Source organism: Dreissena polymorpha, chromosome 8 (genome assembly GCF_020536995.1).
Source record: "Dreissena polymorpha isolate Duluth1 chromosome 8, UMN_Dpol_1.0, whole genome shotgun sequence".
In the NCBI taxonomy this organism is placed as follows: domain Eukaryota; kingdom Metazoa; phylum Mollusca; class Bivalvia; order Myida; family Dreissenidae; genus Dreissena; species Dreissena polymorpha.
Window position 1 is genome coordinate 56,744,160 of NC_068362.1, and position 15,743 is coordinate 56,759,902.

The 15,743-nt window shown below is 35.9% G+C and overlaps 1 protein-coding gene across 1 annotated transcript in view; it reads left to right on the plus strand.

Annotated features, from left to right (window-relative positions):
• Positions 1 to 15,743, plus strand: part of LOC127841499 (uncharacterized) — a 53,774-nt gene that overhangs the window by 19,931 nt on the left and 18,100 nt on the right. Inside the window, exon 4 of the mRNA XM_052370367.1 lies at positions 2,248 to 2,420. Within this exon, the coding sequence (XP_052226327.1) occupies positions 2,248 to 2,420 (173 nt within the window). The remainder of the gene's footprint in view (positions 1 to 2,247; positions 2,421 to 15,743) is intronic.

A 15,743-nucleotide genomic window follows, 5' to 3' on the forward strand; every position in this document is an offset into this window, starting at 1 on the left:
ACCAGTATGATAACATGTAAAGTATACATATGAGTCTTGATTTAAACATAGACCAAAAATTAAAATGATGATTAAACTCTATGATTGGATCTCTAGCAGCTTCATACCTATATTATATCCATGTAAATGTATGTGTTTTATGTTAATATGACTTGAGTTGAAGTTATTCAATTTGAAATTTGTGTACATGTATATATATATATATTGCATTGAAACATTGACAAGTAATGATCAACAAACTAATTTTTAAGATGAGTTTTAGGTGAAGGACTGTTGATTTATCTCAAATATGTAAAAATGTTGATAACATGTATTATGTGAGTAGATTCATTTCTTTAAAATGCTAAGTTAACTCATTTAAAAGCAGTCTTTATAGCACAATCACATGCAAAATGGCTATGAAAGTATTGATTTAACAATAATGGAATGTCACATTGTGTTTGCATGTCATGATACTTTAACTCCTATATCATTGTACATACATGTGTACTAGTTATTGGATAAACAAACAGGGTTGGTCTCAGAGGACCAATACGATATGTCAACATAAATTGCTACAATGTGTCAAGGTTTAAAAAAAAGATTTATAACAATTTGGTTTTATCTTTTGCACACTGTTAATTGAATATACAGCTTTATGGTTGTCATTTTGTGTATTTACTGTTTGTTTTCTGGCAATATTGAAATGAATAAGCAGTAACTGATTCCGTCTATTCTATTTCATAATTGTTTTGCTGATACTCTATTATTATGGCAATATAAGTATCTGCAATTGACATTTGGGATTTATGGTAATGTCTTGAGACTAGTTCAACTTTCTGAGGCAATCTCTTGCACGACGGTTACATTACATTCACCTCTGTGTTGGGCTCAGAACGGACTATTGTTATGAAAGCGTCTCATTCATGTCATGATCATTCCAAGCGTTCATCATTGAGGTTACAGTATACTAAACAATCTCTTGCACGACGGTTACATTACATTCACTGCTAAAAAGAATACCATCTCATAACATGATATCTTATATCAGTCTTAATGCATTATTATAAAATTGATGTGTTTTTTTTTATGTTTAGAAACCACCATACATAAATACGTCGAAGCAATACCTAACGTCACTCAATAAAAAATATGTTCAATTGTTTACATTTGTGAAGTGCGTGGAATGATTCCATCTGTGTAAATGGGCAATAAAATAGTTCCAAAGAGTTGCATTAAAACTCACAAGTTTTGACACGATTTATCGTAAATTTCAAAGTCATATTTCTTAATTTAATGCATGCAATCTTAAATATCCACTCAATTATACATTGAATGCGTTTGTTCGGTTTTATCTATTTGGTAGACAAAATGGCGTGCTGTCAGCCTTATGCAGAGTTGTATGTGAGAGCAAGGAACAACAACTCTGCGTGGAGATTGTTTCTGAGGGTGCACAATATATCAATGGTCATGAATGGTGTAACCTGATACCCCAATACGCAGTTTCATACCATATGTGTGTATATTGGGGTCAAAATTATCTTGTTCTTAATTGCTTTGACATAACCAAGGTTATTTTAATTATAGAATTAAAACTTAAAATCCATACACATGCAGACCAATAGAATGAAAAAACATTACATTTAAAAACCAAAGTGTTTCTTAACTTGAATATGTTCTGAATATTTTGACATTTTACTCTACATAGATTGTGTATTACACTGCTTTTAAACCTTTCCCCATCAGTAACAAAGTAAAAATAGCTTTTACAACCAGCATTAAACCAGAACAGCCAGTGTGAGTCACTTGCAGTCTGTTCAGGTTTTATGCTGTTTGCTGCTCATCAGTATTTTAAGGTTCAAAATGAAGCCTTTAAACCTGAGTCTAGTAAAGAAGATTTTGAATTTGATTTGAATTACAAAGGACTTCAAACACATCAAATGGCATTTATAATAGGCAAAGGGTTATGTGAAAACGTGTATGACCTAATGTTTTTAACATAAATGTACTTCAGGGCTATTGTTTTAACAAAAAAAAGAACCTTTTTTGTATTTCTGTAAAAAACTTTGAAAACAAGTAACTAGCAGTCTGTTCAGGTTTTATGATGTTTGCTGCTCATCAGTATCTGAGGGTTGGAATTGAAACCTTTAAAACTTGAATTAAGTAAGAAAGTTATTTAATTAAATGTAACTTTTAAGGGACTACAAATGCGTGAAAATACGTATCTAAGTGGTAGAGGGATAATTAAACAACAGTTTCTGAATTCAGGTACATGGACCTCTATTGGAACCATTTCGGCACCAACCTGTACACGATGTTCTACGAGCCTTGCTGGGCACGAGTGACCTCTCTGTACTCATCAGAGATTGGGAGCACCCTAGTGCTCAACACCATCGTCATAGCGATCATGAAACACATGATGCAGCACGTCTGCCTCAAGGGTGAGGAGTTGTCCCCCTTTTGTGTGAATTTCTAGAAAACCAGTTTAGCAATTTATATTATGCAGTGCCTTCCCCAGGATTTTGTTCAGGCGCCCCGGGGCCGATCGGGGGTGGGTTCGGGATGGGTGTCCCCTCCCGACGTTGATTTTTTTTCATTTAACGTGTCAATTCACGTTCTTTGGTGCGTTATAACTCAAAGAAAAACAGCGTCAAAAGACGTCATTTTGTGCGCTATGACTCTTCAAAAAAATCCCCCAGTCATTAAAAAAAATATATTTTTTATATTGTTTAATTGTTTTAAACCTTTTCCGCACAGATAGTAAAATCCCGACTCGAACGATTCCCCAATACATCCGTTTCAACCCGACTCTATTACTGTATACTTACTATTTTTCAAGTTTCTATTTATTACCCGATAATCCCGTTTATTCCGTTTTTATCAATCTCTTTCTGGTAAATATTAACGATAAAAGCTTTCAGTTATTTCTTTAACACAAACCTTGCCATTTTTTAAGTGACTATTTATAGATTTGATGAAATATTGCCTCTGAATATGCGTCAATCCCCTGACCTGTTGTGTGCTTGTTAAAACGCTCAATACACGCCATTTGTATGCAATAGACGCGACGTTGTACATGCTGCATAATTTTCGCGCTCTTTTTAATTGAGAAAAAGATTCGACACAAAATAAATTTGCACTGCTAATTTGAAGCAAAAATATTTAACGTTGCGGTAACATTTACATTCGGAAGTGTGTTTCGGATTAAAAACGCGTTAACATCGACTTACGGGAATGGGTTTCGGATTACAAATTTAATTATTCCCATTTGAGATTTCAACAAATATTAACCGTTGTGTTATAAATTCAACGATAATTTGTTTAAACACTTTACGAGTCGAATAAATGTTTTAACGGAATTATGCATGAAATTCACGTTGTCCACGAGGATCACGGCCGGTTGCCATCATCAGTCTTCTAACTATCGATTATCGGACGAAACATTTACAAGTGTGCGTAATTAATTCAAGGAAAATTTGTTAAAGCGCATAACGTGTCGAATAAATGTCAGAAAAACGAGGTGAATCAGTTCTATAAAGATATGTTGAAATATACATGTACTGGAATTAAATAAATTGTTATCACATAATTGTGACCGGGAGTAATTTGCACAACTTACTCGCTATAATAATTAATTGTTACCACTTGCAATTAATTTCTCGTATTAATTATGAGTCATAGGTAACACTTGGTTACAGTAAAAAGGTGTGATGATGATGCCCGAAACCGTCTTTAATGTTCTGTACTATGTGGCTAGAATAATCGATACGCGCGTCATGCTATTCTCTTATCAGTGGATTATCCATTACCCCATGTGGTGTTTATGGCGATTACTTGTGAAAGTAGGTACCGAGTGCTCTTTGAAAACAGGGAATATTGATACACTGATAGGGAAACCTTGATTTTTTTGGACAATCTCCACTTTCTTCTACTGAAGAATACACTGATCGGAAAATTTCAAGCGCCCCGGGGACTCTGATTTCGAAATTCAAGCGCCCCGGCAAGGGGCGCTTAAATGGCCTGGGGAAGACCCTGTTATGGTATTATATGAGCTTTGATCTGGGATAACACGGCTTAATGCATGTGTGGTAAATGTCAGATTAGCCTTTGCAGTCTGCAATCAGGGACTATACTTTCCGGCTAATCTGGATTTTTGCAAAGACTTTCTGTAAAGGAATAATACCAAAATGGAGGAAAGTATTTTCCCTGATTAGCCTGTGCAGACTGCACAGGCTCATCTATGACAACACTTTATGCACATGCATTAAGCCCAGTTTTGCCTGAACGAGGCTCATTTGATAAAGTAATGTCGTACATTGTACAAGTATGCACAATGACTCCTTTGCCACTTTGTTTGGAACATATAACATTAAGTCAACATCGCTAGTTTTAAATAAAGGTCTTCGAATAATAAATATTTTCATGTTTTTTTCTTGGAGGAGCGGGTTAAATTATACTAATAAATGCAAGTTAAAAACATTTTTGTGCTTGGTGATTTGGGGTCATTGTAAAAACTGTTGTATATCTGCACATTTTCAAAGCACAGTAGAAATTCCTTTAGAGATTATATGAATTTTAATTATTTTTAGTATGCAATAATATATGCACTCAAGTGAGGTTAAATTATCAGATTTGTTTTCTCTTGGTAGAAATTGTTAGTGTTTTGTGCACATGTATTTCATTGTGCTGGATCTTTATTGTCTCTACCATTTAAAAGTATTATAACCCTTTATCTATCTAATTAACTTCCGTTCTCCTGTACATTCGATTTTTAGCTCATCTATTTTTTGAAAAAAAAAAGAGCTATTGTCATCACCTTGGCGTCGGCGTCTGCTTCAGCGTCGGCGTTGGCGTCCGGTTAAGTTTTGCGTTTAGGTACACTTTTCTCATAAAGTATCAATGCTATTGCATTCAAACTGGGTACACTTACTTACTATCATGAGGGGACTTGGCAGGCAAAGTCAGATAATTCTGGCTTGCATTTTGACAGAATTATGTGCCCTTTTTATACTTAGAAAATTGAAAATTTTGGTTAAGTTTTGTGTTTAGGTCCATTTTATTCCTTAAGTATCAAAGCTATTGCTTTCATACTTGCAACACTTACTAACTATCATAAGGGGACTGTGCAGGCAAAGTTATGTAACTCTGACTGGCATTTTGACAGAATTATGTGCCCTTTTTATACTTAGAAAATTGAAAATTTGGATAAGTTTTGTGTTTAGGCCCATTTTTTTCCAAAAGTATCAAAGCCATTGCTTTCATAGTTGCAACACTTACTAACTATCGTAAGGGGACTGTGCAGGCAAAGTTATGTAACTCTGACTGGCATTTTGACAGAATTATGTGCCCTTTTTATACTTAGAAAATTGAAAATTTGGTTAAGTTTTGTGTTTAGGTCCACTTTTTTCCTAAAGTATCAAAGCCATTGCTTTCATACTTGCAACACTTACTAACTACAGTAAGGGGACTGTGCAGGCAAAGTTATGTAACTCTGATTGGCATTTTGACGGAATTATGGGCCCTTTATACTTGAAAATTTGGTTAAGTTTTATGTTTTGGTCCACTTTATCCCTAAAGTATCATAGATATTACTTTCATACTTGGAACACTCTCAAACTATCATAAGGGGACAGTAAAGGACAAGTTGCATAACTCTTGTTGTCATTTTTACCGAATTATGGCCCTTTTTTGATTTAGTAACTTTGAATATATGGTTACATTTTGTGTTTAGATTCACTTTACTTTTAGAGCATCAAGGCTATTGCTTTTAAACTTTAAATACTTTCATGCTATCATGAGGGTACTGTACCTGGCAAGTTGAATTTTACCTTGACCTTTGAATGACCTTGACTCTCGAGGTCAAATTATTAAATTTGCTAAAATTGCCATAACTTCTTTATTTATGATTAGATTTAATTGATACTTTGACAAAACAACTTTTACCTGACATACCACAATTGACTCCAAACCATCCCCCACGCCCCCCCCCCCCCCCCTCCGAATTCCCCCCTCTCCCCCCGAATCCCCCCTCAATCCCCCCATTATTTTTTTTTAAATTAAAGATCATCTAATAAATGACCACCACACCCTCACACTATACAACCCCCACCCCACCCCCAAAAAAAAATAAAAAATTTTATACCCCCTGTAGGATGGTATATTGCAGTTGAACTGTCTGTCAGTATGTCAGTCAGTCTGTCTGTCCGTCTGAAAAAAAAACTTTAACATTGGCCATAACTTTTTCACTTTTTAATATAGCAACTTGATATTTCTCATGGAGCTGCACATTTTGAGTGGTGAAAGGTCTAGGTCAAGGTCATCCTTCAAGGTCAAATGTCAAATTTATGGTGTCTGTCCGTCTGAAAACTTTAACATTGGCCATAACTTTTTCAATATTGAAGATAGCAACTTGATATTTGTCATGCATGTGTATCTCATGATGCTGAACACTTTGAGTGGTGGAAGTTAAGGTCAAGGTCATCCTTCAAGGTCAAAAAAATTAATTCAAAGTGGCGTTCTCATGAAGCTGCACATTTTGAGTGGTGGAAGTTCAAGGTCAACCTTCAAGGTCAAGGTCATCCTTCAAGGTCAAAGGTAAAAAAACAAATTAAAAAATTTAAAGCGGCATTTTCATGGAGCTGCACATTTTGAGTGGTTGAAGTTCAAGGTCAAGGTCATTCTTCAAGGTCAAGGTCATCCTTCAAGGTCAAAGGTCAAAAAAATAATTCAAAGCAGCGTTATCATGAAGCTGCACATTTTGAGTGGTGAAGGTTCAAGGTCAATGTCATCCTTTAAGGTCAAGGTCATCCTTCAAGGTCAAAGTTCAAACAATATTTTTTTTTAATCAAAGCGGCGTTTTCATGAAGCTTCACATTTTGAGTGGTGGAAGTTCAAGGTCAAGGTCATCCTTCAAGGTAAAAAATAAAAATAAACAATTTCAAAGTGGCGTTCTCATGAAGCTGCACATTTTGATTGGTGGAAGTTCAAGGTCGAGGTCATCCTTCAAGGTAAAAAAAAATCAAAATCAAAGCAGCGTTCTCATGAAGCTGCACATTTTGAGTGGTGGAAGTTTAAGGTCAAGGTCATTCTTCAAGGTCAAGGTCATCCTTCAAGGTCAAAGGTCAAAAAATAAATAATTTCAACGCGGCGTTATCATGAAGCTTCACATTTTGAGTGGTGAAAGTTCAATGTCATCCTTCAAGGTCAAGGTCATCCTTCAAGGTCAATGGTCAAAAAAATAATATTTCAAAGCGGCCTCCTCATAAAGCTGCACATTTTGAGTGGTGGAAGCTCAAGGTCAAGGACATCCTTCAAGGTCAAATGTAAAAAAATAAAATAAAAAATCATTTGTAAGCGGTGCAATAGGGGTCATTGTGTTTCTGACTAACACATCTCTTGTTTTTTTCAAACATGGTTAAAAAACACAAATATTTATTTTTATTATTTTATTTTTGAAATACCGTCCAACCATCCCACCCAAGAATCCCCCCCCCCCCCAAAAAAAAAAAATCATTTTTTTTGCATTTTTGGAAGATAATGTTATAAATGACCACAACCCCACACTATACACCCCTCTCCACTCAACCCCTCCATCCTTTGTGATTTAAATCGAGATAGGGCCCTACACCTTTAAAAAGAAAAATGGATGAGCGGTCTGCACCCGCAAGGCGGTGCTCTTGTTTAAATCCCAGTTCTCCTCCAAACAGACACAGGCCTGAAATCTAGCCAAACAGGTAGGCTGTTACATGCTTTTCCCATGACCTCCTTACCAATCAGCATGCTTTTTACATTCCACCATGCACTGCTTGCAATATTGTGTGTTGTCGTTCCAGTTTTATAACTTGCTTCAGAAGAAATTCTCCCAACACAAGCACCCACATTTATGTTGGCAGTATTTGCACCTCTTGCTGGTATAATCCAATCAGAATGTTCAAATTAAAAGAGATTAGTGTGACAAGGAAGCTTTATGTCTAGAATTCCTAAAGCATTAAATGATCTAACGTCTTTATGACGTGATAAGGCACGACTGGTACCCGACAATTTTGTCCTGTAAGTTTGAAATAATATTCTAAAAGACCAATAGGAAATTCAGACCCTTAACCCTTTGCATGCTGGGAAATTTGTCGTCTGCTAAAATGTCGTCTGCTGAATTTCTCAAGTTAGCATTTTCTTTTTTTTTTTTTCAAAGAATACTATCAGAAAAGCAAACAGTTTGGATCCTGATGAGACGCCACATTCTGTGGCGTCTCATCTGGATCCAAACTGTTTGCAACGGCCTTCAAAATTCGGTTCCAGCACTGGAATAGTTAAATGCAATTTTAGTGAGCATTTTTATCTCATCTGTTTATTTAAAGGCATGCTATTCCACAAGCCCAAGATCTAAGCTATGTTGAAGTTTTTTTGTGAGCTAGTTTCTCAGGAATGGCTTGTTGGATTTCATTTAAACATTTTATGTATATTCCTCATTATTTAAAATAAAAAAGTGGCTCTGCTAAAAAGATCAAAAACAGAATGAGCTGTTTTCTTGCAACTTAGATACAAAGTGTACATGCTTAGATGTGTTCATTACCTTTTGTAGAATTGATTTTTTTTAGCTCAGGTGAGCTTGATGTGACCGGTCTTTGTCCGTCGTCCGTCCGTCCACATTTGTTCGTAAACACTCTAGGGGCCACATATTGTCCTATCTTCATGAAACTTGGTCAGAAGATTTGTCCAAATGATATCTTGATCAAGTTCGAAACTGGGTCATGCTGGGTCAAAAACTAGGTCACTAGGTCAAAAAAAGAAAAACCTTGTAAACACTGTAGAAGTCACATTTAATGCCCAATCTCAATGTAACTTTGTCAAAATGTTTGTCTTAATGATATGTTGGTTGAGTTCAAAAAGGTTCCAGTCCGTTTAAAAACATGGCCGCCAGTGGGCGGGGCAGTTTTCCTTATTTGGCTATAGAGAAACCTTGTAAACACTCTAGAAGTCACAATTTTTGCCCAATCATCATAAAAGTTGGTCAAAACCGTGGTTTTATTGATTTCTTGGACGAGTTCGAAAATGGTCCAGATCGTTGAAAAAACATGGCCGCCAGTGGGCGGGCATTTTTCTCTACATTTATATAGTGAAAACATGTGAACACTCTAGAAGTCACATTTTTGGCCTAATTTTCATGAAATTTGGTCAGACCATTTGTTTCCTTGATACAAGAGTTGAGTTCGAAAATGGTTCCGGTCAGTTGAATAACATGGCTGCCGGGGGGGGGGGGGGCAGTTTTCTTGTATTTATATAGTAAAAAAAGCTTGTTAACACTCTAGAAGTCACATTTTTTGCCCAATCTTCATGAAGCTTGGTGAAAAGATTGGTTTTATATATATCTCAGATGAGTCTGCAAATGGTCCCGATCGGTCAAAAAACATGGCTGCCAGGGGGGTGGGGCAGTTTTCCTTATGTGACTATAAATAGAGAGAAACCTTGTGATTGAACACTATAGAAGTCACATATTTTGCCTTATCATCATGAAACTTAATCAATACATTGCTTTTATTGATTTCTTGGACAAGTTTGAAAATGGCTCAGATCGGTGAAACACATTTTTTAGCTCACCTGATTGCTCAGGTGAGGTTTTAGTATTGGTCTTTGTCCGCTGTCTGTCCATCCACATTTGGTTTGTAAACACTCTAGCATTCACATTTCTCAAGCATTCTTTATCAAAGTTGCTGAAAGTTCTCAGTCAAGTTTGATGATGAGCAAAATCACATAATGAATGCCATAATTATTTACCTTAGATTGTCCTAATTTTCATTATATTAATCAAAATCCTTGTAAACACTCTAGAGGTCACAATTTTGTTTCAGATTTTATTAATCTTGGTCATAATATTTATTTTTGTAAGCAAAGTTTGATGTTTGGTAAGGGGGGTCAACTCAAAATAAAGGTCACCATTTTAAATATTACAGAAACAAAAACACTCCATACGCCAGAGTTTTGATTCAATAATGATGAAACTTGACCAGGATGTTTGTCTGGTCAATATCTAGGTCAAGTTTGGCATTAGATAAACATTGAATGAACCGACTCCTCTCAGGTGAGCGAACTAGGACCATCTTGGCCCTCTTGTTTATTTTATCACTAAGTATCCCGTGGAACAAAAATGCTTCACCTTGAGAAATACTTTCTTTTCATGCAGATGTGTATGTTAATAAAATACTTACATTCAAGTATGTTAATAAAATATTTACATGACAAATAGAATATATTTTTGGATTTAAGATCTACAGAACATTTTAATAAGTTTGACCTCAGTTTATATTTGCTTCTTGTTCATGGATTGTGTACTTAAACTACTATTGATATGTCGGTGATTGATTTTTGCTGTACTTAACAAAGGCTACTTGGAGAGTTCAATGGTTGGTTGGATTGAGTCATTTGTTAAGAAATCTGAAAAATCAAATGCCTCCAGTATTTCCAATAACATTGACACCATTATTGATCAAGTTGTGCTTATAAGGAAGTTTTTTCATCAAGTCCCCTATCATGTAATTAGAAGTGATCCTTGACCAGCATTATTGACTAAATCATGCTGTGTATTTGTAAACATTTCTTACTGTTTCCAATCAAATCACAGACATTTATTTTGCATCAATCAGGCATAGAGGAGTTTAACCAGCTTTTGCACACAATTGTGTGCATTTTTTTATAGCCATAGCATATAGTGTTAACTACCTCTGTCCATTTGTTTGTGTGTTGATGTGGGTCATTTTGTTTCCTGCCAAATACATGTCATGCAGAAGGGGTTTCAAAATAAATTAGCACACATAATCATCATTTCAAGATGATGTGACACACAACAACCATAACACATGCTTCAATGTCAAGGTCACAATGGAGACTTAATGTTTTTGCATATTCCTTAAATGTATATAATATATATAATGTCATCCCTTGTTATGACAGAACATAAAGCTTTAATAACTAATAGCCACGGATAGCCCCATGTTATTATTGTAGGTTGGGGCACGACCCCGTGTTACCCTGTTTACCATGGAGCTCCTGATTGTGGTATCCCCATGTTCTTGCCCTTCCCCCAACCAGGTTTGTATGCATGCTGTGTGACATGCATTCACCATGGCAACCAATTTGTGAGAAAAATATTTTCTCTCCAGATGTGTTCATTTTACCTTTTATTAGCCTAAAGTCATTACCCTGTTTAAGTCATTAGGCATTATATCCACAGCTTAGTGGAAAAAACATACTTATAATATATTTGAGCAGTGCTCTTTGAAAAGGGGGTTTAATGCATGTGCATAAAGTGTCATCCCACATTAGCCTGTGTAGTCCGCACAGGCAAATCAGGGACGACACTTTCCGCCTAAAGTGGATTTTCACTAAGAAGAGACTTTCTGTAAACGAAAAATAAAAGCTGAAAGTGTCGTGCCTGATTAGCTTGTGCAGACAGGCTAATCTGGGACAACACTTTATGCATATGCATTAAACCCCCTTTTCACAGAGCTCTTGTTCAGAATTTTGTTGAACTGCACATAATCACAAGCTTGTTTACACGGTTATCATTATTTATATATGTAAATGATTCAGCATAATTTTGAAATGTAGATGTATCAAAATTGTATAAATTTAAAGATTGCTTTGCCATAAATAAATGTAATGATGTGAACCTTAAAATCTGATATTTTTATTTTTAAGTGATGGTTAAAGTTTCTGTATGTTTTTCATTACTTTTAATCTAATTGCATACCCTTTGCATGCTGGGAAATTTGTCGTCTGCTAAAATGTTGCCTGCTGAATTTCTTAAATTAGCATTTTCTTTAAAAAAAATTCAAAGAATACTATCAGAATAGCAAACAGTTTGGATCCTGATGAGACGCCACGTTCTGTGAGGTTTCGTCTGGATCCAAACTGTTTGCAAAGGCCTTCAAAATTCGGTTCCAGCAGAGTTAAAAGATAGGCTGCTAGCAATGATATGCTTTACTTGTTTGTACTTGTCCCCAGCTCATATGCTTGATGTGGGAAAACTAAGTGTGCAGTTTTGTTTGTAAAATGAGCCGCTTTCTGGAGAACACTGGGCTAAATGCCTGTGCGTAATGTGTCGTCCCAGATTAGTCAGTGCAGTCTGCACAGGCTAATCACGGATGCAACTTTATTCTTTTTCTTTTAGAGAAAGTATCTTCGTAGCAAAAATCAAGTTTAGTCCTAAGGTGTCGTCCCAGATTAGCCATCGCAGTCCTCTGTGCACATGTCGTGCATTCTCAATTAGAATGAACACCCACAGAAAAGAGTAAAAAAATATGAACTATGCTATATTGTCAATTGAATGACGTTTTTAGAATCCTAGATGACTTATTTATGAGTTGTGTAATTTTCATCAGTGTACTCGTTATCTTGCAATGGTTGTTAATTCGAGATGACCCTGACTGTTACTAAGAAGTGCTAAAAATGTTCGTGAAAATGGTTACCATACAATTTAAGGCACCATTCAGTAATATATGATAAATTTAACGAAATTGAAACACATTCCTTTGGATAAAACAGTTGTTGAACTTTATACTTAAAAAAAAAACTTATCTGATAAGTCAGCTTCATAAAGTTTAAACTTGGTCTGAATCTTTGGCAAAATATCATCGAACAACTATATAAATATCAAACTATTAAATCAATTTTGTTAAAGACAATATCATCCCATATCGGAACAATAAAAACGCATATTATGCTGTTCTACACCAAACTTTATTCTATTACTTGTTATTTAAAGAGTAGCGAAAACTGTACTACAATATTTATCTTCAGGGAACCAATTTAAGTAAGACATTGTATGTGTAAAATCACGAACCTTTTAGTACATTCTAAGAACAATATAACTATTTGTTTTAGATTTATACTTGTTTCTGATGGACAGAAATGTAAAATATATGTATTATTTTTAACAATTTTATTCAACCAAACTTGTAAAACACATTTGAAGAAAAAAATATTCTGAAAATATCCTGTCTTTTTTTTTAATTTGTGAGCTATTGCTAAATGTTAGAACATATTAACTAACTCTGGTAGTGAACCACAAACAAGAAGAAACTATGTTACTAACTTCATTATGTACATAAAGAATTATATGTTTATATGAACCAGTACACTCCCACAATTATAAATAATATGGTGTAATTGCGTAAAATATGTTTTTGTTAATCACGAACCTTTCACAAATATTTTTCTCGCACATACTTTTATCGCACATACTGTTCAAATAAACTCGTAATCTCTACAATGTGTTATTAAACTGTCACTATTTTGATGATTTAATGACGAAAGTACTATAAGACAGCAAACTGTCAAATCCATCTAGCTTAAATTTTGACTATAGAGTATAGTATTTTGGAACCTTATGAACAAGTGCAGTACATAGAATATACAACGTTTAAAACAATTCGAATATAACAAAATCAAAACACTTATAACTCTGTATTTTTAATCATTGTTTTACAAACACAAACTATTCACACAGTTACTGTAAAAGACTGACAAAGCAGACCAACAAAACAATGCATCCATTGGTACAATCTCGGAAGAAAGGCTTGTTACGCTTTGACGCTACCATTATTGGCGTCAAAGAAAGTTTGAATTAGTTGAAATTCTTGTTCTTCAAACTTGAACGCTCTCTTGGTCCTACCTGTTGGCTTTGGCTTTCCGATCTTAGTACGTATGTCTTCACATTTTAACCATATTTTGTCTCTGGACGCGTGCCACTGAAAAGTCATGCACTAATTAGATTTCATGAAACTGATTTCTAGTTCACTTTCGTCTGTCGACGATTTTACCAACATACCACTTATTCAAGTATACTGCGGCCACAAAGTCTCCCTTGCTATACTCATCAATATTTTAACTTTCATCTTTTGTAGAGGTTTGTTCACTTGTTTCTAGCTCATTGAATCTTACATTATCACTTGTAGACTTCTCACCCTTTGGTTCGTTGCAGTCCATTTCAAGGTCATTTGGTGCCGTAGTCTGCTTATCAGGTTCTTGAACTTGAACAGATGGTTCACTTGTGTCAGCTCATTGAATCTTCGATCCATTATCACTTTACGACTTCTCACCATTTGGTTCGTTGCAGTCCATTTCAAGGTCGTTTGGTGCCGTAGTCTGCTCATCAGGTTCTTGTACTTGAACAGATGGTTCACTTGTGTCAGCTCATTGAATCTTCCATTATCACTTTTAGACTTCTCACCATTTGGTTCGTTGCTGTCCTTTTCAAGGTCGGTTGCTGCCGTAGTCTGCTCATCAGGTTCTTGTACTTGAACAGATGGTTCATCCGCTTTTCGTTCACACCTACTTATTGTCACTTTCTTCCAATGTTCACACATGTCTCCTGTTCTAAACTGTGAGCAATAACAGCTTACATTGGCTACATACACATTCGTAAGCTCCAGTCCACCTACTATTGCATGAAGCTTCATCGTTCCTGGAACCGGTTTAATCACAACTCTGACAAGTTCTTCAGCCTTCCTTGTACACTCCTCACTGGATACAAATATGAAATCAACGTTTTTCATTGTGCAATGGGTAGACTGAGTCAAGGCATGAAATTCGGCTGGGTCCTGTATTGTGACTTTTCCCATGTTAACAGCTTCATCAGCAAGTCTCTTAGTTAGCCCGCCCAACCCATCACATGGGCCCTTCCCATGCCCTGATTCGAAATTCCAGGATGCTCCGAATAACTCTTCATGCCTTTCCACTGCGTCAAAGATGGTTTGTTCCGGTATTGACTCGTCGGACAATCCGTCCAATAATGAATCCGATGTTTTCACTTGTGGTATTGCTTTGTCCAAGAAAGCAAGAATGGTTGACGAATTATGTCCCTGCTCATCGGAAACCATAACCATACTTTTATGTGAAAGCGTGTCTTCGTCTCCCTTGTAATAAACTACTATTGAGTGTAAGGAGACCCCTCTTTTGTTCCAATACGCTGTTTGTATCTCTTCGACCGATTCGCACGTGTAGTTCTCTGCGAAATCCATGTGTAGAATGGCATCTGTAGCTTTCAGGTTTTCTTTCAGCTGCTTTATTTCCTCGTACTGTCTCTTCACTTGGTAAACGTGTTCACTGAACGACTGCATTTGTTCCTTGACAAATTTCAAGAAATCTTCTCGTTTGAACTCACTTTCGACTATCTTCATAATCATTTTCTTTTTACCTTTCTCTTCCACAGGGACACGCTTCCACTGTCCAACTTTTATTGAATCTGGAATGTCATTTTCAAGTACATGATTCACCCTTTCATCTTTAACAAACTCCTCTGGGTTGATAGGTAGATTGAGTCCACAACCCCTCAAAGCACGTGCAGATAACAACATATTTTGATGTTAAGTGCAAAGGCATTAACTCTGTGTGATGAATGCCGAAAGTTTAAAGCTGGAAGGTCGTAATTTGCAAAATGAGGAAAGAGAGAGTTTTACAGTTGGATTTTCACTCATAAACTTTTGATAAAGAATCTTCATGTAATCGGTCAATGTATGTGTTTGCTCTTGGCCATTAGGTGTCTTAACTTTATCTTTCTTCCCAGGGTTCGATCTTGAGTTATCATCTCGTGATAGAAAATCTATGACTTTCTGCTTATACTTCCTGGTCTCTCTTCTTCTTGTTATGTCACGTATGCTCAAACCGTTCAAGCAGTTTCTAGATAATCCCTGTGTTCTTGCTAACAGTCTTCTTCAATCCGTACTTCTTCAAAATTGAACCAGTGTGTGTTCTGAGAGAGCCTTTCTCTG